The sequence below is a fragment of the Lagopus muta genome, chromosome 11 (assembly GCF_023343835.1).
Source record: "Lagopus muta isolate bLagMut1 chromosome 11, bLagMut1 primary, whole genome shotgun sequence".
Classification (NCBI taxonomy): Eukaryota; Metazoa; Chordata; class Aves; order Galliformes; family Phasianidae; genus Lagopus; species Lagopus muta.
This window is the reverse complement of record NC_064443.1, coordinates 5,229,782-5,254,439: the sequence shown is the minus strand read 5'-3', so window position 1 is coordinate 5,254,439 and position 24,658 is coordinate 5,229,782. Positions and strand designations below refer to the sequence as shown.

The 24,658-nt window shown below is 39.4% G+C and overlaps 1 protein-coding gene across 10 annotated transcripts in view; it reads left to right on the top strand.

The window, feature by feature from the left end:
- Nucleotides 1-24,658, top strand: part of IQSEC1 (IQ motif and Sec7 domain ArfGEF 1) — a 315,077-nt gene that overhangs the window by 253,377 nt on the left and 37,042 nt on the right. For all 10 annotated transcript variants that reach the window (XM_048957702.1, XM_048957701.1, XM_048957700.1 and 7 more), the window contains 2 exons: nt 15,728-16,010; nt 19,043-20,307. In XM_048957702.1, the coding sequence (XP_048813659.1) occupies nt 15,728-16,010; nt 19,043-20,307 (1,548 nt within the window). The remainder of the gene's footprint in view (nt 1-15,727; nt 16,011-19,042; nt 20,308-24,658) is intronic.

The following is a 24,658-nucleotide window of genomic DNA, read 5'->3' as shown; positions in this document are numbered from 1 at the left end:
GCGGGCGCGGGGCTCGAAGGGCTGCGCTGAGGGCAGGGCGAGCGATTGGAGTCGGGGCTCGTCGCATTAACGCGCGCCTCTTCGTATTGCTGCTGCTCACCGAGTAACGTGTCAAAACTACAAAACGAAGTACGAATCGGCGTCTGGACGCCGCGCTCAGACGTCCGTCTGGGTTTTGGGTGGTCTCCGCCGAGCCGGGAGTTGGACTCGGTGATCCTCGTGGGTCGCTTCCGACTCGGGATGTTGTAGGATCCCAAGAAATGAACTTGATGACTGATGGACTGTTACGGAGATCCACAACTGAAGGAGAGATAGGCCGTGTCTTAAATGGGGTGTGTGCTTGTGCGGAGAAACACAGAGGAGGAAGTGACCAGATTCGGTGTAACTGCTTGTGACTTTCTACAGTGTCCATCCTGTAAAAGAAAGGGGGAAGAAAGATGTTTGATAATACAGTTTAAAGTCATGCATTTGAGTCTGTTTTTATCCCTAAGGAACACAATAAAGTTGAGCTGGTAAGCTTCCTCTGTGCAGTTGGCAATATTTGCATAAAGCACATTCTATTTGCATGGCTTGCTCATAACACAATTCCTAAACGTTCCCTCAGTTACACATTGCCCATATTCACATAGTGATATTTTGCCGTTCAGTCATTGTTTCAGTGTTTTTTTTTCCTATGTTTGCACATTGCTATATAGGCACTTCCTTTCAGTTAAACTTGATTATTCTGCCTGATGTGTTGAAAGAGGAATTGCTGAGCACTTACTTTGGGTGATTGTGTTTAACTGTTTCTGTTCTTGTGACAGATACCCACGTATTATCAGAATTCATGATATCTCTGTAGTGCTTTCGGGGAAGTCAAGCCCTGCTGAGTAAAACGACCCATTTCTCATTTTGCATCTACTTTTGTATCAGGTTTGCTTTGTTGTTGTGTTCTCCTGTTCTAGTTCTGAAATTGCAGCTATTAGGGGGTAGTGCCACATAGTATTCTTACTGTCTTTTTTCAGTTTGCTAATATAGTTGTTAGTTAAATAGATGGCCTAGTCCGTGTTGAGGTTTCATGTGGGAAGTCAGCTAGCATCTTCCCCCCCCCCCCCCCCCCCCCCCATTTCAACTAATTAGATGTAGTCAAAGATACCAATTTTAATATGTGAAATGGAAGTAACCAGGGAAAGTTAGAGCACTCACTATATCAATTGCTTTTAGTTGTTTCTTCACCCCTTCAGGTGCTCTCCTGACACACTTAAAACCAATTTGCAATTTCTATCCTTTAAATACTCGTAATTCAATACTTTGAGTACAGGTAAGGAAGCTCAAAGTGTTTGGTTTTACACACACATACCAAGCAGAACAGTAACTGGTTTGTTGCTCTGCTTAGCAGTGTGTATGGGTAGGTTGCTAGGAGCCCAGGCAGTGAGCTCTGGCTCCTTGCTGGAGGAGGTGTGTTTGCTGGCACTGGGCAGGGTGCTTCTTTTGAGACATGGGACGTGGTTTCTTCTCAAGGAAGAATTGGACGGCCTTACGTATTGCTTCTCACCTTGTGACTGTGTTGCAAAATTGCAGAATTAAAATTTGCTGAAGAGAAGTATGTTCATGTTTGTATGGCTGTAGAAAGCATTCCTCCAAGTATTTAGCATCGTGAGAATAGTCTTCCATCAACTTCCAGGTTGGAATTGTTTCATACCTATGGGAATCTGCAGCTTAGCTGCTAGGATTTCGGGTGCAACAACAACTTCAAGACGGAGTTTTTCTTTATATTGATTGTGTTTTCTTCTGGGTATAAAGATGGCAATTCAGGGATCAAACTTTCTGAACAGAGAGGGAGATACTGTAATTACATAGTTGATTTTGAATGCTTAATTATTTATCCTCGAAAACTCCATTTGCCCTGAACAGCAAGAAGTAGTAGCTGTGGATGACAAAGGCTCGCCATTGGTGGCTGCAGGGTGTCATCCTGCACCCAAGCCAGCAGTGTTCTGGCTGTGGCATTTAATATTTCCTCGCTTATTTCACCTGTGCTTCTTGATTTTAACACCCCTCCAATGTGGACATCAGGCATCTAGCAGACCACTGGGAAATGTGTGCTAGAAGTGAGTTGCTGCTTTACTAGTGAAACGAGTCCTCTTGCATAGCGTGTGGTGTTCCACTTGGTATTCAAGGCACTGTAGTGCCCTAACTTGACAGCTTCAGCTGTGCTTCTCTCAGTGAGTAACACAGTGTTTAGCCTGCTCTCAGGGTGTCTGTATTTTGGAATTATTAATGTCATAGAGCTATCCTTGAGTTTATCCACCACACTTCCATAGGATTCAGACTAATGTGCCTTTTGTTGTGAACCCACACAGCTCCCAGTTTATGCCCAGATCAGTTCTGACAGATGCAGAGGAATGGTTCAAGCTACACGGTAGCTATGCTTGTGTTCAAAAAAGTATGGAGCAGCAGAATATGATGAGAAAAAAAAGTTAGTTGCTTTGAGCATCGCGATATGTGGATGTAGAATAACTGGGCTGTGCCTCTTCATTACAAGGGTTTGTTACCATTTAGGAAGGATTCAGTAAGGATGCAACTTTCTTAATGTTTCAACATTCATGAGGTTATTTTTTTTCTCAGAATCAATTGGAATTTTATCGTTAATTTCAGAGCTGGGCATATTTTAATCACAGTAGCTGTCAATCAATTGTAGCTTTTTATGTTTATTTAATAACAGAACTGCAGGAGGTCTCAGAAACTGTCCTCAAGATGGAGCCCCGATTGCCCTAGTTGTTACATTAAATGTATGAGGATGTGCCCTTAGCCTGCATATTGTCTGATCAGCAGAACACTCGAGTGTATGAGCAGGGTGTGAGGGGAGGCGTGTTAGTGCAGTGTTTGCTAAGTGCTTTGTTTAGCTTTCATTTATATTTAAGCAGAGTACAGGCACAAGCCAAATTCGCATTCCCTATTTCACTTCTGTTTTTCTGTTGTCTAACAAGACTGTTGCAGTGCAAGAACAGAATCAAGCCTCTTCAGTTCATTTTTTTAGCATCTTGTATGTTGCTATTTTACACCAATATTTATGTAAATATGGACTTTGTTTAATTTATGCATCTTTATTTTCTAGAAAATACCAACCGTGGGCTTTTGATAACACTTAGTAACCAAAAGCATTTTAGTTACATAAATACAGACCTTCTTGCATCGTGCAGGAATTGAATTTTCTTTTGGGTAAGGACAATTGTAATTAGGGTACAGACAGAGATTGCAAGTGTGCTGCGCTGCTGTGATTTGACTCCAGGTTTCCAGAGAAGAACAGATGCTGCTTTAATCCACTGTAGCACAAAGCCCCAGTATTACGTTAAAGAGGGCTGCAAATTTAGCTAAATAAATCTTCTTTTCCTTCTTTACCCTAGACAAAGACATTTTCATAAAATTATCGTGAATAATCTTAAATTATAATATTTTAAATTGCAATTAATAAAAACAAAGTTAAAAAAAAAAGCAACGTTTTGGCATGAAAAAAATCAAACTATTTTATCTTTGTGGGAGAAGAGGAATATTGAAATGATGGCTCTGGGAGCCTTTAATTCAGGAAATTGATGTAGTGTATCTGGTAATCAGATTCTTTCAGTAGTTCAGTGTCATTTGAGTTGAACTTGTGCTTAAAAACAAAGGACTCAATTCCCTCTTGCTTTGTGTTGTGTGAACAGAAACAAAATGCAACATTTCTGACTTGGTTTCCATTCATGTAGTGACTGCATACAGGGGAGGAACACAGGCAAAGAATCGAAAGTCTGTCAATCCTGTTTTGAGGGTCTCTGTTCTTTGGTCCAAAAAAATTCAGTTTCCCCTTAGAGATCTTGCAGATTAACGAGGATGGACGTGTCAGGAGTTGAAATGCTGCAGTAAGAGCTGAGAAAAAGAAAACTTCCTTCTGTTTGTTGATACGTGTATGTGACCCCTCAGGCCATCCTTATGACCTGACGTGGATACAAACCCAATGTATATTTGTCACAGGCTGTATTTGCTGCTATTCCTACATCTGTACTACACAAAGCTCACAGTTTTACTTTCATTTATTTTTCACTCCCAACCTTCAGACCAGACTTGATCTCAGATCACGTGGAGAGTTAAATAGAGCAGTGGCCATAAGTGCTGAAGCTCAGACATCTGTATGTTGGGCTGCACATAACTTGAGTTTAGCCTGTTCTTTGCAGTGTAGCCTACAGCCGTAATGATCATAGCTGTGATCCTGTCAGCTCCATGAGTCGAGACGGCACACTGTGTCAGCACTTGCACAGAACTCTGTGCACAAATCTTTAGGGAGGAACGGGCCATTGAGTTGGAAGCACCCCAGCCTTTAAAGATAACACCAAAGTGAGTGTTTCCCCTCTGCTTTTGGGAGGTTGTGTTGAGGAAGTCATCATTCAAACGAGGTGGACAGCAGCGTTCCTGATCCAGCTGCTGTTCTGAGAGCTCTAACAGTTCTGACAGGGCAGGCCTGCGTGAACTTTCTGGTTGTGTTTCTATTTAATTATAACTTTTCTCTCTGCGCTCTCAACTGGGAATAAAAATTATCTTTATTGTTCTTGCGTGGTTCTGCTTTATTGTAATGTGTGGGTAAACAGCTGCTTTGTTTCCATTATAGAGGTGTCTGGGGTGATTCACATGCTTTGAAGTTAACGACGTTTCACAGGGTGTTGAACGTTAGATAATGTTCTCAGCTGTTGTTAGATTCTCAAAAGGCAGTTCGTTATTGCTGTTCATATATTCTTTATTTTGTTTAGGAAAATTGTTTAGGAGATAATCGGTGCTGTGAAGTATTGATTAGACTGCTTTCAAGAAGGAGCTGGTTCTAATGCTTCAAGATGGGGAGGGTGGGACTTTGTAGTGAGGATTCCTGTTAGTGCCAGTGGGCAGTGCCTGTGAGACAGAGAGGGTTGCCCAGTATTTATTGGAGGTTGGCTCAAATGGTAACAAACTTGCAGTTTTGGATTCTTTCATTCTTAAAACTTAACTGAATCAAAAACATCTCAGTCAGCCTGCAAGAATAGTAGTAGATTTTTTCCTGGGCTGCCATAGTTCAACATGTTGCACGAGATCTATTCTGACAGTCTTGACATTTTCTAAATCTGTTTTGGCAGATAACTTGTTGTAAGCATTTGACTTTTGATTCACCAAAAGGTGACCTTGTTTTCAGGAACTGGGCTTCTGCCCTCATCCTAAAGACCATTTTCCGTTGAGGAAAGATCTGTGGATTAAGTCATGGAAAATAGACTGTAAATTCTAAGAATAATCCAGGTTCTGTGCTTCAGACCTTACATTCTTTTGTGGTTGAGCAGCCTTACATGCCCAGCTAAGGCACGTCGTATCAGCAGAAGGCAGTGTGGATTCCTGATGCTCCCAGAAGTCTGAGCTGCAGAGCTGCTGTGGGTGTGAGTGTGCTGCATCTGAACAAAGCTGCTGCTCGCTGCCGTGTGGCCAGGCAGCTCCACTCCAGTGCTGTGTGTGTACAGCTCCTCTGTATTTCAGTATTGATTCAAGATAACAAATAGAACATAAAGAAGATTTTAAAATATAACAGTGGGTAGGCTTTGTAGCACAACGTTCTTATAGAAAGCTTTGAAATAGCACCAATAGGTTCCCAAGACCCGTGTTAACTGTGATCAGTGATATGGGTCAGAAGTCCTACTGAAAGCCTACATTTAATTCCTCGCTAACAGAAAACAAACTGTAAGATGTATGAGCTCAGCATAATGGAGAGGAAATGTAAAAGGAAGGAAGTTTGTGAATGAGAAAAAGCATGTTAGCTTTTCAACTGATTAGGGACTGACTGTAGGTAATCTTCTGATGTCTCATTTGTCCTCAGAGTTAAGATCCACACGTAGTACGACTCTGTGTCTGAGTGTGTCTGCAAGTACCTTCTGTCTTGGACACACTGCCTTGAATCTAAGTAATACCTAAAACAGTTTATTTTCTGCTAAACTCTGTGCCTCAAACAAAAGATCTCTTACCGTTTTGTTTCCCTGAACATTAAGTTTTGTATGCCTTAATTTAAACTAGGGTGTGTTGCACAGGATAAAAATCTCACACTTATGAGCCTATGATTAAAGACTGGTTTGCAGTGGTTCTCTTCCAGTAAGTGACTACGCAGACTTCTATGCGTGCAGAATGCTCAGGACTGGTCCCTGCTCCCACTGGCGTTGGAGCAAAACTCTGAACTTCACTGAAAGCAGGAAGAAGGCTTCTGTTCTATCAGTGTTTTTTTCTCCTAGTTAGTGTGAGGTTCTCATTCCTGTATGCATTTGTGTGTGTTGAAATTACACTGTTTTCCCTTAGAGAAAACCAGTAAAGGTTTTTTGTCTTTTCTTGCTTGTTTTCATTTGTTTCAGTCCCAACACAAGGTAACTGGCAGTCAAGGCAGGGTTTAAGCAGTGTTTAAAATTGAGTGACGGCATTTTGTGTATTAGATTCAGATTGTGAAAGGTTCTTTTTTCTTTTCTGATCTGGTTGTTAGCAATCCATACTGATTTTGGATTTGGATTGGCTTTTGTAACTGCAGTGCTCTTGCAACCTCATCAGGTCTATCTGGTACTCAAAGAAGTCAAACAACCACTGAAAGTTGTGTATACTGTACTTTATTTGTAATCATTTCAACTTGGAAAGGGATAAAACTTGAAAATTGGTCAAATAATAGACTTAATCAAATACATTAGATCTAAAATGATATGATTTTGTTCCAGGTATGAAATCTAAATGCCTGAAACTTTTTATTACTGTGAGAACAGGATTTCCTTAAGGCTGTTCAAACTAATTCACATGTGTGATAAACACAGTCCACAAGAGATGAAAGTATATTGTTATCCACCAAGACCTGAACAGGCAGAGCAAACTAGTAGATAGTTTCTTACAGAACTTCATTGCCCACAAGATGGTTTCTCAGCAGTGTCACTCAGCATCACCTCTGGCTGCCTTGACACAACAGCTGAAGCCACAGCAGAGGTGAAATACGACGATAGCTGGGATACGATGCCAAGGATTTTTGCATTATATCAAATGCTGCTTCAGCTGTGCATGCAAATGAATTTTTTTTTCTCAGATGCAGAAACTAAATCTTCCTATTTAAAATTAGCATTGAATAAAGGTCATGTCATGATGTTATAAATGGTAGAATGTTTTAATATCTCGCAATCTTAAATACGTGTCATATGTAGCATACGTCTGGTAAATAAGAGGATTCGAGGTGCTGAATGTTATATCTGAACAGGTAATTAATAGTTGAGGTTATATACTTGCACTGAGTTACTGTACAGATTTATAACACTTCTGATTGTGTGAGTTCACTGAAGAGGAACAGGGCACGGTCTGTAATGGTAGTAGAGACCTTCACAGATGCTGTTAATGTGGGGTGGTGCAGTTAAACTTGAGAAATTTAGCTCTAGTTCACTTAAAAAAGGTAAACATCCTTCTGAAGAATGTTCTGATATGAGCGTGTTTTATGTTGGCATGCAGAGAGGAGCTGACCTTAAAAACACACCTCTAAAAATTGGGCTGATCATTTTGACAACTCTTCTAGCCACAAGCTTCACTTTGTTCTGTAGCCTTATTTCAATGTTATTTTGTCCACTTTATAAAAACAGTTTGAAGTACAGAATATGGTCACTGCTAAATGAGCGTATGTCGGGTGATGGTTATCGCAGGTAGGCAGAGAATTATGTACTTTCTTTACCTGAGATAGAAGGTAACTTCTGTAAGCAAGCTGTGCTTAAGTTCTGTTGATGCTGCCAGTCTCTTTTGTTACTTTCCAGCTGCTAAATAATGAAAATAAAGCACAGCTTTGCTTTTAGCAGAGAAGCTTCATCAGGCATTGAATGGGTGCTGTGGGAGGGTTGCTTTTTTGTTGATTTTAACCCTTATGTAGCAGAAACTCGTCTGCTAGGCAACGCACTGCCCTGACTGACATAGACAAAGGTGATACGTGAGGCATTTAACCTTCCTTCTCCTCCTTGGAAGCTGAAGATAATCTCAAGTAAGCTCTTCTCAAATAAACATTCTTACTTCTTAAATCTATTATAAAGGTTGTTCCCTTAAATAAAGTAGGGTAGATTTCTGTTTGGTTCTCTTTTGAACTTGCTTGTGTGCATCTCTGCTTCAGAAGAAAGAGTGCATTAATTCCTAATTTCTGCTCCAGAGAAGAGAACGTGATCTGTCATCTTCCCCTGCTCTCTGCTGTTGTTAGCGGCACGTAAGGTTGTGGTTCAGAGAGCCTTAAAAATAAAGATTGTTTTTTAAATGCCTTTCATGAGTTTATTCAGTGGGAATTAAAGTTCAGTAGTGTCCAAGCGAACAGATGGTGGGGATTTCTCTAAGTTTGAATCCAGGGCTTGGACTGGAAAGCAAATGGAAGTTTGCAAGGCACATAGTGGTGTTTTGTCTGCGGATCTGGTCAGGCTGTCAATGGTCCTCAAACTGTGTTTTAACTGGCTGCTGTTGGCAGTCTGTTACACAGAACGTTACAGAGCAAAGTGGTTGGCTTATTAGTTGTTAGTGTTCGCTTCTGAGAACATGCAAATTTTGTCTGGATTTTTCTTGCAATGATATATAACTTCAGTAAGATGAATTACCTGGGACATTACTTTGATGTACATTCAAAGGTTTCATTTGTTTTTAACAAAAACAGCTGAATTGGTGAGAGTGCATTCTAAGTAAAACAAGTTGGTCGATATTTCTTTCCTGGATCAAAGCTTTCGTCAATGCCTGTGAATACTGCTGTCCATCATAATGGCTTTGAACTTTTGACAGTGTATGTTTGAAGGTAGATTGGTTTGTTAATGTTATTGCGTTTATTGGATTTAGGGATTTGTGTAAGTTCTTCATAAAATTGACTTTTGTGTACTAGAGGAGTACAAAACAGAAATGGGAAGAACTAGATTCTCATCTGTTCCAAATTGTACTAATAATATACTTCTGTTCAAATGTTCTCACCCCATTGGGGAATATTGGATTGTGGAAGAGGGAAGAAAAGAAAAATCTTATAAAGCTTGCTTGTGTGAACTACATATGGCTAGTTGTGCATTTTAAGAGGTTACATTCAGGACTTTTTGCAAAGAGTAATTTGGGATAATGCAATGCATACATCAGAGCCTTAATTAAGTACACCTCCGAGTTGATAGTGGAAAGCACCACAGGTACAGAAATGCAAGCCAGCTTTGAAGCAGTGGGGTGCACCCTTGTGTCAAATGAATCATTGTACTCAGATTGGGGTTGCCTACAGAGAGTCATAGTTTGTGTGCTGTGTTTTGTTTCTCATTGCAGTTTTAAGTTAGGTCTTTGTTGTAAAGACGAAGTTTTATGCAAGAAATTAACTATCATACAGATTTGTTTGTATGTGGAATGCCTGAACGTTTGACCTAAACGTTGTTGCCATTTAAATGCAAGGGTTTTTTTCAGCATTCATGATGGAAATGTGTGGTCAGACCAGCTGCTCTAGCAGCTGCCATTGAGCTGCTCTCTGTTACGCAGTTCCACAGGCGACTTTTGGTCTGCATTCTTTGAGCAAGGTAGAGAATTTGGATCGGTTTCAAGTGGGTATTTATAATTAGGAGTTATGATCCGAGTTTGACTTTTTAACCTCCAAGTTTTAAAAAGAGATAGTTGGTGTAAAACAGATGTGTAAGCACTTCTTTCTTCCTGAGCATTGGGCCTATTTATATAGGACATGTGTTTTAGAATGGAATAGGAGATTCACTGGGCGTTGTATTTATGAAATGAACTTTTCATGTCTATGGTTTTTTTGTTTTGCATTTAAATCCATCCCATGGATAGCATGTTTGAGTCCCTAGGTGCTTCAATACTTCAATTGTAGCCACCTTGGTAAAATTTCAGGACAGTCATTGTTTGGATCAGAAGAAAGGAAAAAAAAAAAAAAAAAAAAAAAAAAAAGAAAATATCTTGCAGAATTATTCTGTGTAGATACGATGAGATGGATTCAGGGAACAAGCAAGTTAGAGAAAGGACAAATTTGATTGAAGAATTTCATGAAAAACTACCATGCAAAAGCTCCACCATCGCAACAAATAAATGTACAAATACTCCATTAAGCTCAATCAGGTTACGCAGGCTGGCTGGATTGCTGATTGCCATTTCTGGCCTGCCATACTCTACAGCAGCCATGCTTTAGAAATCACCTGCTTCCTGAAGAGCAAAGTGAGGCTGAGTGCAGGCTTTATGCTGTGGGGCTGCCCAGGGTGAGAAGTTGGCAGTGATTTTAGGAGTATTCATAGTACTTGTATGAATTCCACAAGTCAGACGAAAATTGATTTATTGTGTGTACCTTTGAATTAGTATTTATTCTTTTAGTAATATAAAATACTACAGGGTACTAAAATACTACGGGAAAAATCTAAGCTGTAACAGCACAAAGGCATTATACTCTCCTGTTAATTTTTATGTCCAAACTAACTTTTTTTTACAAATGGGTGTAACACAAATTGGTTCCTGTGAATGTACCATCCAGTTGTGGGGGCCTGTTTTCAATTTCGTGTCTTTATATTGCGCTGTTGAAAGCCCATTGTAAATGAATGATGAAAATTACTAGTGATTTCAGAGGATGTTCATTGGTAAAGTCACTTTTAAAATATTTACTCATAGGGCTTTTTAGTTCTATTTTAAAATACTGCGTGCAGTTTTGGTTTGGCACTTACGTTACTTGGAAGCATGTTGAATTTCCTTGTTGCTTTTGGTTCCAAACAAAGGCTACAATGTATTGGCTTCAGCATTTGGAAGTTTTCTGTAGGCATAAATTCACAGTATCTTTGTGTTGCAGTTCTGTAAGTGCTCTGGGACAGTTTGGGAGTTGCAGACTGTGAGATTTCTGGGGCAAATGGGAATACTAAATGGTTCCTTGCATCTGATATTAGTGAGCTCGTTCATTCACATTGTGCAGTTTTAAAGATAGCATAGCGGGCCTCAGAAGAAAGTGAATTTCTACTTTTTCTGGTTATCCTCTGTCATCCAAACCAATTGTTTTGCCATTATCGTAAGTGCAGTGAGCAAATCTGTACTTATGGAAAAGCCTGGAGTTTGCTCTTCACTGAAACTCAGGTCTTTGGAACTCTTTCCAGTTTCTATTTTAAGCTCAAATGTTGAAGCTTTCTTATTTTTCAATTTTTTTAATTGAGGTTATAATTGCTTTTGCTAAGACTGTAGTTGATAAGGTTTGAAGGAAGAGGAAGTTCTGAACATAAGAGCCCCACAGGTCTTTGAGAAGTGGAAACAACCCCACCCAAGAATGTAGTAGATATTAAAAAAATCCCAATTAATATGTGATTATAAAAGATGGTAATGCATTTAGTGTACTCATCAACTAATTACAGCCCGTGTGATCACAAGTACTAATTTCTGATGTGAATGATGAGATTCTGATGTAAAGTGAGATACAGGGAAGAAAAGATGTGCCAGGTTCATGTGACTAGAGTGCCCACAGAGGAACAGTTAGCCTCCCTTGTGGTTAAGCACGTCACTGCTTTCAGCTATGGACAGAGGGAAGGAGGATGACAGAGCTTTTTCTTATTATGTAATTCCAGAGATGAGCCTGTCACCTCTATGGTGGGAAGCAAGTGTATAAAAAGGAAAAAAAATCCAACAGACCTTGTTCTAGTTAGCAGCAGCCTGTGCTTTGTATTTTGTCAGCTTGGATCTATTGTATGCTTACCTGAGTCCAAAGTTACAGCTATGCACCATGCTATTCAGGTTTGACATCTAGGCAAATGAGTTAGAAAAGCAGCTCCTTGGCAGCCGCTGCCTGCACCTTGTTGTGCCTTTCATTCAGAGAGAGCAGTGGACTCTGTTTCTGCTGCTGTTGAGCCCAGTGCACATGGTGGGCGAACGCAGGGTTAGCTGCACTGCGGATTGACCCTGAGCTCGCTGCCCTGCTGATGGAAAGAGCAGGTCCTGCTCCTGTGCACAAATGTCACTTTGGTTGATGTATTGTAATTTAAAAATGTTTGCAGAGTGCATCGCTTAGCTTCTGCAGGAACTCTAGAGCCAAACACACAAAAGAGAAGAAAATGCCCCAGTCTATCTATCTTTGGCATTACACTGGCTCGTATTAGTTGGAAGAAGTGCAGTTCGTCTGATTTTTTTGCCAGTAGTTTCAAACACCCGCTGCCGTGTCAAAAGTCCTGTTCTCTAGTTTTTCATTTTTCTCTGAGCTTTTCATCTTCTCATTTGATCCTTGATACAGTGTGTTTCTTAATAGCAGTGCAAGCTGAGGTTGTGCATGAAGAAGCTTTTGACTCCTTTTGATAAAATGCTGATTCAGTCAATGCTGCCCACTCTTTCAGAAAAGTATTTTAGATATTCAAAGAAGCAAAGATTTTCCATGGCTCTAAAGTTCTATTCATGCAAAACCACGTTAATAGTACTAAATATTTTTAGATGTTTAATTTCCGTTCTCTATGTAGTGCTGTTAAGCTGCTCCATTCTCTGCTCCTCAGTAAAATACTGGCAAGCAACTGTTCTCGTTTTGTGTCTTGGCAGATTATGAATCTGTATTTACTCCTGAGGCAGGAGTGCGATACTAGAGATAAAGTTCTAGAAATGAAAGGTTCATGTCTTAACTGTTCTGCCTTCTCCTGAATTGGAATGCTTGCTGCAGTGCTCTTTTCCCAAGTAATATGCTCTGGTAAATTGCAGGGAGATAAACCAACCTCATCTGTGAGTTTATGTCCTGGAATTAGCAGTAATTCTTCTTGACGTGGGTAGGTAGCAGATATCAGAGGCCTTAGTTAGGAATTTCTTTCTCATTTTGCCTGGGACTAGGTAGTGTTGTCTGTTTTTGCAGAGCACTCAAGGTACTTAATCTCTTACCTATATAAGAAAGCATGTGCAAGCTGAATGCTGAGGGAAGTGATGGCCAAAGTGCCCATCTATTCCTGTTGTCATAGAGGACTTCTGCTAGCTGTTGCTGCAAGCTTGGAACAGAGCCTCTGAGGTTTTTATCTGTTGGCATTTTTAGTGAGAGGGTAGCTGAAAGAACCTTCTAACCCTGCAGAGGCTGGCTGAAGCAAAGGTACCATTCTGAGCACACGGCTTTTCAGAATGGACGTGGACAGGACCGTTCTCAATTGTGCACTCCTGCACAATGCTCCGTGTGCGATTCCTCCTTAGCAGAGCAATCATTTTTGTTGTCATTAAAACTTCATACAGTTGTGTATATTGAAATATTTTTCATTTCCACACGTATGTAAAGTAGTAATAAGAAGAAATCGAACTGCTTTTGTCAGTGGAATTTTCATCTATATGAAATAATTTGTGTGAAGCCTCAGCTCCTATTCAATTAACAGAAAGAAATGAATGGGAGAAAGCTTTCAAATACACAGTCATAGTTGTGCGTGCTCTGTTGCTTTAAAGGCTGTTGTGCTGTTGTGCAGGAAGCTGCATGTTGCAAAAGGTAATTACTTTCCTGCTTCAGAGGCCTGACGTGTGATGGCAGGGAATTAGGCCTGTGAGCAAAGTGAGATCAAGCGTTCCATCTCATTCAGGGCTCATGTTTGAGTTGGGAAAAGGTACGAAAGAAAAACTGCAAGTAAAGAAGAAACCTCAAGCTTTGGTTGGAACCCTGAGTAGATCTGCTTCCAATTCCTTCCTAGCAGGGCAGTAATGTTTCTGTCGAGAAAAGATTAAGTGATCCGTTGGGGATATTATTATTAAGATGCCAACATGAGATGGTTATTGGTGTGGAAGGGTTTGTAAATAGTTAAGAATTAAGGGAAGAGAAAAGCAAAAATGCCATGGAACCTAAGAGGGAAATAGTGATAATTCTTGAATTCTTGTTTATTTTGACTGGGTCATTAAAGAAATTTACTGTATGTGTATGAAAAGTACTTACAAATAAGATTTAAATTAGGAGCCTCTGATAGTCTCTTAGCAGAACAGAGAATTGTGTTGTAGTATTTAAAGAGAGAATGTGAAGAGTTTTAGAGTATATAAATGTACTTAAAGGCTGCCTTAGGGAGAATAACTTGTTGCTGTTAGTGGGCGGTTACACAGTTTCAATGTCACTAACAAAACTCTGGATCATTTATCATTTTTAAGTTGAAAGCCATCTGTGTCATTGAGGGAAGGGGATTTAGTTTCCTGTCAGCTTCCTTTTTGGAAAAAGTGATGTGTGTAGACTGCAAATATTTCCAGCTTGGGTAAAGTATATTTGCAAATACCTTTTGGATAGAGTCATATTTTGATGGGCGAAGGAAGAGGATTTGCAAAGAAAGAGAAACTTCAGTTCTACGTGTTTATAGAAACATTTTGAGACTTCTGAGGGACTTGTTTTTCCCTGCACTTTAGAAAGTACGCAGTGTTCAAGCTAGGGGAGTTTTGACAGTGTTAACCTTGATCTCTTCTGGCACTGCAGTCCGGTGGAGAATGTTCTTTCAGAAGTCGCTCCGTACTTTGAACTGTGGCAGGCACTGCTGTGGTATGTGTGTGTAGCGAGGATCACAGCATTTCATTTCCAAGAGACAACAGAAGGGCTTTATGTTTGATGTTCACGTATGTGTGAATGAAAGCACTGTATGAACCAGAACATACTGGGGGAGCACATGGAACTGTATTCCTTTAGAGTTTGGATGTCCCTGTTCCTAAAACGAAAGGTAGGGGAAGTGCTGCAAGTGCTCGTGTCTGTGTGTGTGAGGAGCGCTTACTGGGACTCTGATTAAAAAGCAATAGTAAATAGAATTTCATTTTCTATCAGTACTCTCTGTACATTGTATGAGGCAAATAGTAAATATCTATGTGAAATGGGAAAAACAGATACTGTGAAAGAGAGGAAGTACACGTGCTATTGTAATGTGCGAATGTCCTAATATAAATATCAAACAAACAAAAAAAAAATTACCATTAAAAAGTCATCACTGCATCAGCATAAAGCTGACTAGGATTCAGTTTTAAAATGTTTCCTTTTGTGCTAATCTTTAATGCAGAGGTGTTTTGTTTTGGTTTGGTTTTTTCATTATCTCATAGCAGTGACAGCATTCATGTGAAAACAAAGCGTTTTATAGCTCCTATTTTGTCTTCCCTACCTGAAAATATTTTACTTCTATGATCTCCAAACACCATCCCTTGGGATACTTTAATAGAAAGCGTGCCAAAAGTATATCATGGGAGCAATCTTTCACTAGCAGAGAAATAAATGAAATTTCTTCTGGAGATATTTTTCCCAACTTTAGTTTTGAGGAACATTATAGCACACAAGATCCTGTCAAATCTCCTTTGAGTAAAGTAAAAGTAATCCTTTAATTCAGAAAGTATCAGTAAGAAAGTATTGGTTTTATTTGTCAAAGCAAGGAAAGAGATAAAAACAAGCATCTGTCATTTCGAAGTAGAATAGTTTGGAAAAGATCACAGCAAAATCTTCTAAGAAATGAAGTTTTCATTTACATTACAATTGCTAAGTTACTTTGGATGCTACTGATAATTACTCTATAAAGTTAAATAATGCTTGAAATCTCCATTCTCCTGCATGACTCACCTTCTAAAGGTGACCTCCACAATAGAAATAGAGCTTGTTTAGATTTCAGTGAAAACTGCCATATTTAACATAATGTCTATTTTGCCTTATAATATCTGCATCTGAATTTGAACTAAATGTGCTGGATGGCTGCAGAATTATGCTAGGCAAAACCGTGCTATTTGTTAGTGAGGATTTTGGTACAAATACTCACCAGAGGATTTTCCTGTCTTCTTATTGTCTCTCTAGTGTTGAGGGTGAAGCTCCAAGTAGTGAAACTGGCACATCTTTGGACAGCCCATCTGCTTACCATCAAGGACCTATAACACACAGTTCAGCTATAAGTCCGGACCATTACGATCATTCAGCTTACGGGCTGTATTCTGTCTCCCCTGGACAACAAAGAACTCGGAGGCCAAAACTTCAGCACTCAACGTCAATACTGCGAAAACAAGCAGAGGAAGAAGCTATTAAAAGGTCAAGATCACTTTCTGAGAGCTATGAACTCTCTTCAGACCTACAGGATAAGCAGGTATTTGAGATTTTTTTGCCTCATTTATGACAATGACAACATGTCTGTAAGCTGGAAAAATTATTTTTCGAACATCACTTCAGTTAGGATGCTGAAAATGTTTTTTTCCTGCAATCAACTTTGTTCAAAATGAATGTTTCTGAATTCTTTTTGATTTTTTGTTATAATCTCTGAAGAAACACCTGAAAGACACGTTAATACTGTTAAAAGTAGAAACTGTCAGGAATGGTGAGTTGATGCTTGAGATTAGTACTATTTGAAAGAATCTAATAGTGCAAGATGGCTTTCTAAGACAGTCAGTCATTCTGAAATCTGGATATCTTTGTTGATCCTGAAAGAAAGGAGGAGCCTGTTACTGCTGGTATTCTGTCAAGATATCTTTTTGTTCTAAAATTTCAAGTTGGAGAGGCATATAATGTTTCTCCAGAGTGACCTGGAAGAACAGAGCTTGAGCTCTGACTTAAAGATGAAGCCAGTGCTCTAGATGAGTATGAGTTTAGGTTTGCTTTTATGCTCACCAAATTCTGTAAATATTGGGAAAATATCAAGTTTTTCCCTTTCTTGATCCGCCTTATGACAGGCCTGCCATTAAATTAGACCTTCTTGTGAGGTCTGAAACATTACTTCCTTTTCTACCTGCTGCAGTTTTTTGATAGGTCTTGCATAAGAGGTTGATATAGAGTGCTAGGCTCACTAAAAAGATGTCCTGCACTGCAGATATTCCACAGTGGCTAATTCTGTGTGTCCTTTTATGTCAGCTTGATAGAGAATGAGGACTGCAGATGTTATTTTGTATTTGTTCAGGGACTGCTACGCAGTAAAAAGTGACAATGGTACATAAGGAAAGCTTGATACCTAAGAGCTGTTAAATGCTCTTAAAAAGCTCTCAGTGAGATCTCAGAAGATACGTAAATTATTTAGGAAAATGCCCAACGTGTTACCTGAAGGCATTGTGCATTTAAATATGCTTTGACAGGTGTGTTAAATATGCATTAAAATGTATTAGAAGTATCAGTCATAAGTTCAGTAAATCATCTAGGCAAGTTCTAAGATACTCCTAATTAGAATTCCCATCAAAACTCCCTGATTTATGATAATCAGTTATGATATCATTTTCTATGTAAACCTGAACGACAACAGCCTATTTGCAAGAATAAGTCCAGATTATTTATTTTATAGAAAATTAATTTCCATCATTTGCTTGCAATCAGTCCAGGAAAACAATTTCTTACAACTTATTTAAACACACATGACCTCGTATATTCTATGGATAGAAATGGTAATGAATGTGTGACAGCAGTGGCAGGGTTATGATAGAAGGTTGTAGTCATGTTTTCAGTTTCAGAATTCTGTACAAGTAACTTCACAGCCTCATGATGTGCAACAAGTAATGTAACTTTTTCTCTTTACGTGAAAGGCCAAATGTCTTTTAAAAGGAAATAGGGATACATTTTGAGAGATGTTCAGAATCCTATCTCAGAGATCAGTCACAGCTTTGTGAATTCAGTTTAAAGAAAAATTAAATGCAATCAGAAGAGCAGTTCTTTAGCAGTAATCCTGACCTGAGTACATTTGTCCTCCTCAGTTATGCCAATAACCACACACAATGTTTTTTTTGCATCTAGAACAAAAACAAGACAAAAACATCAGTGGTTTGTATTTAAAAACAAACCAAGATGTCAGTGATTTGCATTTAAAAAGAGCCTAGCTAAAAAGATCATCTTTATGTGGCAAGGAATCCGGAACTGCTGAACCTGCCATTAGCACCAAAAGAAATGCTTCTTCAGCTGATCCTCAGTGGCAGACACTATGGACCAGAGGATATTTCTAGTAGCATTTCATTCCTTTCTCAGTATGGGGATGACTCCTCTCTGCACATTGACATCTGAACTTCACATTTACTTGGAAAGATCTCCAAAGTATGTGGTAGGGAGAGGTGTTGAGTGCATAAACATGTACATGAGTAATTAAAGTGTTATGTCTGATGGTAAAAGGGTACCTGGATTTGTGAGAGAGGAGAAATGACTTTTAAATCATTGAAATAGTATTGTAGAAAATTATTATAAAATTATAGTAGAAAATTGCATGAACTTGCATGAAAGCACTGTCAGAAAACTGTTTTTTCTGTGGGTAGTATAATCATACTGATCTGTCAATAACATTTTCTATTTGTGAGTAGTATGGATCCAGTAAAGGCTAACAGGAAGAACAGAAATAATAGGAAAGATGGAATATTAATCTTATTCAGTTATCTTTAAATACAGAATATTTTTGATGTTTTGGAAGGAAAGATTGAAAATACCTAAAGAGTATTCCAAAACTACTGATGTCATTTTCTGGTTAAATTGATAGGATTTACAGTGTATTTATTTTGCATATTCATTCTGTTAATTGGAAGCATTGGCAATGCTGAGTGTAATTACAAGAATAAAAATAGCTACAAAATTGTCTTTAGAAAGTCTAAAAAGCATGTTCTTGGTTTGAGGAAGACTATATATGGGATACTTTCTCAGAGCAAACTCTCTGGAAGGTTGCAGCCTAGGAGGCTTGGTTTTGCATTGGTGTCAGGCTTCAATGAAAGAGTGCTATGTGCTTTTTATTCATGTAGAAAGTGTTGCATGCTTGGAATAGCAACAGCCATTTTTAGAATTTATTACTAAAATATGCTATCTTGTAACATACTTGTATTTCATAACAGCTCTCCCTAGAAAGAGCCATTGCTTTATGTGGCATTTCTAGGCTGTCTTTGATATGGGCACACCAATGGAAATGTGTGGAAACAAACTTTAAAACACACACAAGTTTCTAGCAGCTTTCTATGGCAGAGTTCAGTTGCCACACTTGTATTTTTGTGTGTATTTTTATGCTGGTCTCTGCAAATGACTATTCACTGTCTGTGCGGTAATTTGTCTACAGCTTTGAGCTTTTACTTTCCAAAACAGTACATTCTATGAAAAAGTTGCTGAATTCTTAATCTTCTTTGTTGTTGTAACCCTCATCGAGCTGTGAAGTAACTGTTCCCTCCTTCACAGGTGGAAATGTTAGAACGGAAGTATGGAGGCCGTCTCATAACTCGGCATGCTGCTCGGACCATCCAGACAGCTTTTCGCCAGTATCAGATGAACAAAAATTTTGAGCGCCTTAGAAGTTCTATGTCTGAAAATCGTATGTCAAGACGCATTGTACTATCCAATATGAGAATGCAGTTTTCCTTTGAAGGACCTGAGAAAGTCCACAGCTCTTATTTTGAAGGAAAACAAGTTTCTGTTACAAATGATGGGTCAAAGCTGGGATCCCTAGTGCAATCTGAATGCAGTGACCTTGGAGAGTCAGCTACAATGAAGTCTCCAGCAACGTCTACTGACTTTGCTGATGCTATAACAGAGCTGGAGGATGCTTTTTCCAGGCAGGTGAAATCCCTCGCCGAGTCCATTGATGATGCACTGAACTGCCGTAGCCTACATTCTGATGAAGTCCAAACTCCTGACCAAGTCAGAAGCCGTGAAATGGAAAGGGATAGCTGTGCTCAAACCAAACCAACGATGCACAACGTGGATCACAGGAAGCTTGATGAGATGACAGCTTCGTATAGTGATGTTACGTTGTATATCGATGAGGAGGAGTTATCTCCACCCCTTCCGCTTTCCCAGTCAGTGGACAGACCGTCCAGCACAGAATCTGATCTGAGGCTCCGGTCAGTGAACTCTTCTCAAGAGTACTGGTCCATGACCCACAAAGATGATAAGATAGACACTGATACGAGCTGCAGGAGCACCCCTTCACTGGAATGTCAGGAACAGAGGATAAGGATGGATCACCTACCACTGCTAACTATAGAGCCACCCAGTGACAGCTCAGTGGACTTGAGCGATCGCTCAGAGAGAGGTTCATTAAAGAGACAAAATGCGTATGATCGAGGAATCACTAGTCAACAGGGAAGCCCAAAACATATCCCTCACAATATTCCTGCCAAGATTATATCCCGAGAGGAGCAGGAGGCAAGACATAGGCCTAGGCCTATAGACAGTCATTTAGCTATTAATGGCACAGCAAACAGACAAAGCAAATCAGAGTCTGATTATTCGGATGGAGACAATGACAGCATCAACAGCACTTCCAACTCTAACGATACAATAAATTGCAGCTCAGAGTCTTCTTCTAGAGACAGCCTAAGGGAGCAAACCTTAAGCAAACAAACATACCACAAAGAAACTCGTAACAGCTGGGATTCCCCTGCCTTCAGTAACGATATTATCAGGAAACGGCATTATAGAATTGGGCTAAACCTTTTTAACAAGTAAGTGCAGTGTTTCTTCCTCTTCATGGCCACGGTACAAGGAATGTTTTACTTGAATCAGATAAGTAAGAATGTAGTCTGATACTGGCTATTCAGTGGAAAAAAATAAGCCCAGTGTTTTCATAGAGATGCTAAAAGAGGTAACACACTTTGTATACGTACACATACATAATATCTCTAAAAATCAGAGTAGGCAGTTGTTGTAACAGACTGCCTAGTTCTAATAACTGATTTGTCTGCTCATGTTAGCTGTTTGTGTTAGAGTACTTACAAATTGGCATCTTTGTAGTTAAACAGCTTCAGAGGGAAATAAATACGGTAGTAAAATTACATATGGTTGTTTAATTCTCATCCATTTTTTGTGTTTGCAGGTATAATAAATTCAAAATTCTCTTCTGCCCTAATCATGTATAGTTGCAATTGTCACAGGCATTAAAAATAACAAGCAGTGGAAGATTAATTTCATATTTAACACTGGCAGAGGTTGAAAATTATTCAGTAATCAATAAATAAATCTCATCAAAACTTTATTTTTGCACTAAATATATATTTGAAGTACAGCATTGTTGTAGAATGTTCATTTCCATTTATGACTGCTAATTTTCCCACTTACGGAGTTGTTGAAGGCTCCTATAAAATAACATGCTTAAGTTTCTTCTTTTGGAAATGCTTTCTTCTTTGGTTACTCCTGTGCGTCTACAGGAAGCATGAATATTATGATAGAGGGTAACAGAAAATATACCACTTAAACTGTGTATTCCTATTACTGCAGTTACACAGATCTCATTAGAACTTTCATACTCTGAAGATAAGAACAGCTAAGTGGTTGTCATTAGAAATCCTACATCTCCTTCACTGCTCAGATGATGCCTAGTGTGCCGATTTCCCATTCATAAGTGGGCATAATTTTCTTTCTTAAAGCTGTCCTGGTACTAGTGCTTATAAAGTTCCTTAGAACACTTAGGTGAAAGATGCTAAGTGCCAGTATTTGTTCCTATTTTCCATTAAAATGTTGCTGACAGCTCACAGTATTGTTTGTGGAAGCTTTTGAAGCTGTCTGCAGAGTACTTCAGGATTTCTCTATGAAAATATTGTAACTTCTGAAAAAGTAGGAATTGTTTCAGTGTGCTGCCATAGACCACTCTTCACTGTAGTTTACTACAGCCTGAATGAGTTCAACCCTCCTTTGTGGCTAGTAGTGCTGTGATTTGTGTTGTTCGATTTAATAGATCACTGGCTCACTGTGTAATAATATGTTGTAACATTGCGTGTAATTAAGTTTTTTGATGCCATCACCAGAGGTTATTGCTAAGTATGGATAAGTCAAGTTTGGCTGTGAAAGCTTTCTTTTTAAATTTATATATATATATAATTTTTTTCATATATATATATATGTATATAAGTATATATATACTTTTTTTTTTTTTTAAAGTTAATAGGCCTTTTTTTTACAAGAGCTTTTAAACATTTGGAAGTGGTCAGAGGATCTTTGCAGTTTTCAGAGCTTTTGAAATCGACTATGAAGTCTTTTTCACAAGATTTGAAAGCATGAACGCTCTTGGCAGCAGGTGGGATAGTGATGTAGGTTCTAGAAGTGGCTGGCTGACCTTTAAAAGACTTGGTATTTGCTCTTTTTTTTTTTTTTTTTTTGCACAGTAATTAAAGCTTAAGTAGTCAATGATCAGGGAGCTGCAGACTTGATAGTGTAGTCTTTTGAGTCAATTGCAAAAGGATATAAGGAAAAAAAAGTGAATGGAAAAAGTGTTCAAGCAGCATGCAGAGGTGAATGAGAGCATTGGGAATTGTCAGGTGTCACATTTTGTACCATATCAGTAGGAGGCTGGAAGTAGAAAATAAATGTCAAGAATAGGGAAGAATAGAAACTCTTTGAAATACCTCTTGAGCTGAGTGATCTTGCTGCACAGACTTGAACAGAAAATAGGAAAATATTTATATATAAATACTGACTGGTTATGAGATGACTTGAAATTCATAGAAGTGAGTTCTAAAACAGAGCAATGTGCAGAACTCCAGGCTGCACCTCAGTGGATGGTATTTTGCTGTGTGGTGGTTGCACTCCCTTACTGTGTTGTCTCTTGTATTGGTAATGAACTGAAGAACCTCATTACCTTATGCTGAGTCACTTTGATTCTGTCGATAGCTCAGACAGTCCCCAGATATCCCATGCATCTTGTTTTTGATTATGGCTCTTCAAATCCACAGAGATTGTGACATTTCATTAATAGCTTTATTTTCCCTATGTCCGATGTCAAGTATTAAACCATCATAGAGTATGGTGGAGAGTGAGTCTTTAACTCTTCTGAAAAGGTAACTGGGAAACTTCCAAAGCTTTATTCTTGAAAATGCTCAGCAGGATACTTTCAGGAATCAGTGTGATTGCAAGTTGCATATTCTGAGATAAATCAAAGGGACAGAGATTGTGTTCAGGCGCTTGGCATCTTGGCATCTGCCCAGCATCTCATGTGAGAAGGGGGCATGCCTGCGTACTGCCTTGTGTTGCCAACTGCTTGTGTTGCTGTCATGCCTACATGCACACCTGCAATGCAACGGAGTACCTTTTTTAGTTTGTTCTTTAGTGCTCACGTCAGTGCTGCAGAACCCTAGAGATGTCTTCTGGTCATTCCTCATTCGTGACACACGATTACTAAGCAAGGGAGGAGTGCAAGTCTCGGTGATGAGCAGCTGAGAGGATGTGCTGGGTGGCTCCACCCAGGCGGAAGGGCCGTGCACGGAACTGAAAGCAGCTTCCAGGCCACCTAGTACAAGGAGGCAAGATTTTTTTCCAGTTGTCTGCATCTACAAGAGGAAATTTTGGGGAGTTATTTTCCAAGAAGTTCGTGTTAATTTTGTTGCATCCTTGAAGGCGGTTGTGCAAAATAAGATTCCCTTTGTTAACAAATAATTGTGTGATTTCTTTTTGGTACTTGCTTGACTGAAATGCCAAAAATTTAGAAATTGTAAGAGCCTAGATTGTAATAAATACTTCTGCTTTGTTCACTGGGAATGTTGTAAGAGTGGAGACTTAAAAACCGTGAAAAGTCACTCTCCTTGCTGTTGAAATTTTAACAGATGCTTTGTAATTTTTGTGGCTTTCCTATCACGGTAATAATTTTCAGACAGCTAAGTGCTGTTCTTAACTCTTTATTAGAATAGCCAATTGTGTGCAGAGTGAAAGTTGAGCACAGCTGGTTCACGTGATCACCGTTTTATGCAAAAGCGTAGAGGCACAAAGACCTTTGGAGAATGGAGAATCAGGGACAGAGGAGAAAAGAAATGTAGGTGATTCAAACCATTTATTCTGGGAGTTCCATCACTTAATCATAGAATTTGTTTCAAGCAAGAACTTGGCTCTCAACTTGGAACCTCAGTGTTAAGGAAATGCATATTTAAAAGATGGTCTGTGGCATTCACTATACTAGAATATACAGTATCCCTAAAAGAGAACAATTTCTGTCAAAGAATTTGCAACTAGGAAGCAGCTTCTGTAAATCCTGGTATTTTTGAATGGTAGTAGTGATTTGACCCAGTCGATAGAGAGTCCAATTGTGTGTTGCCATTCACTGAGTTCCTAAAGGAAGGATTGCAGGTGCATGCTCAGAGTGCAAGGGCTCTGGGGAAGCTTGGTGAGGCCAGCTGTGTTGAATTAGGCCTTTTCTTCAGCACAGTCTGAAAGGGATGCAGTCTGGGAGAAATTATGCTGGAAAACATCCCTCACTTGTAGGCAGAAGGAAAACACTACCTAGAAAGGTTTATTTTGCAGTCTCCAAACCCTGCCTATGCAAATTCAGCCTTTGAGACTGATTTGCTTGTAAATAAGACTTCAAGAAGGCTTTTGACTGCGGCTTAAACAAAAAAAAAAAAAGCTGTGATTTTTATCTCATGCTTGTTTAGACTGCAGTCTGGGAACACCAAGTTTGCCAGTTATTGCAGCCCAAACTGGTCGGATACTCAGGTTCCGTTCTGCTACTCTTAGTGCACTGATGGTTCTAAGAGATTAAAATAGGGCAGCATGGCTTAACCTCAGCAACATCAGGAAACGCATCCTACCCTTGGGTCAGTTAGCAGATTGTGCAGAGCCATGCACATGTAGGAAGCAGTGGATTGCTAGAAGGTTCTCTTCCCTTGTGCCACCATTACAGTGGCAGTACCCGGCTCCTTGCCAGTTGTCTGTGTCCACAGATGGAAAACTGCTCCCCGTGTGCCTCCAGTGCATTACAGCTTACGGTTCTGAAGTTTTCTGCAGCTTCCTTTGGAACATGCTAATATCAAGGTGCCACTCCTCCTCGGTTCTTTCAAAGGATTTACTGATGGAGCTAAAACGGCGAGAGCG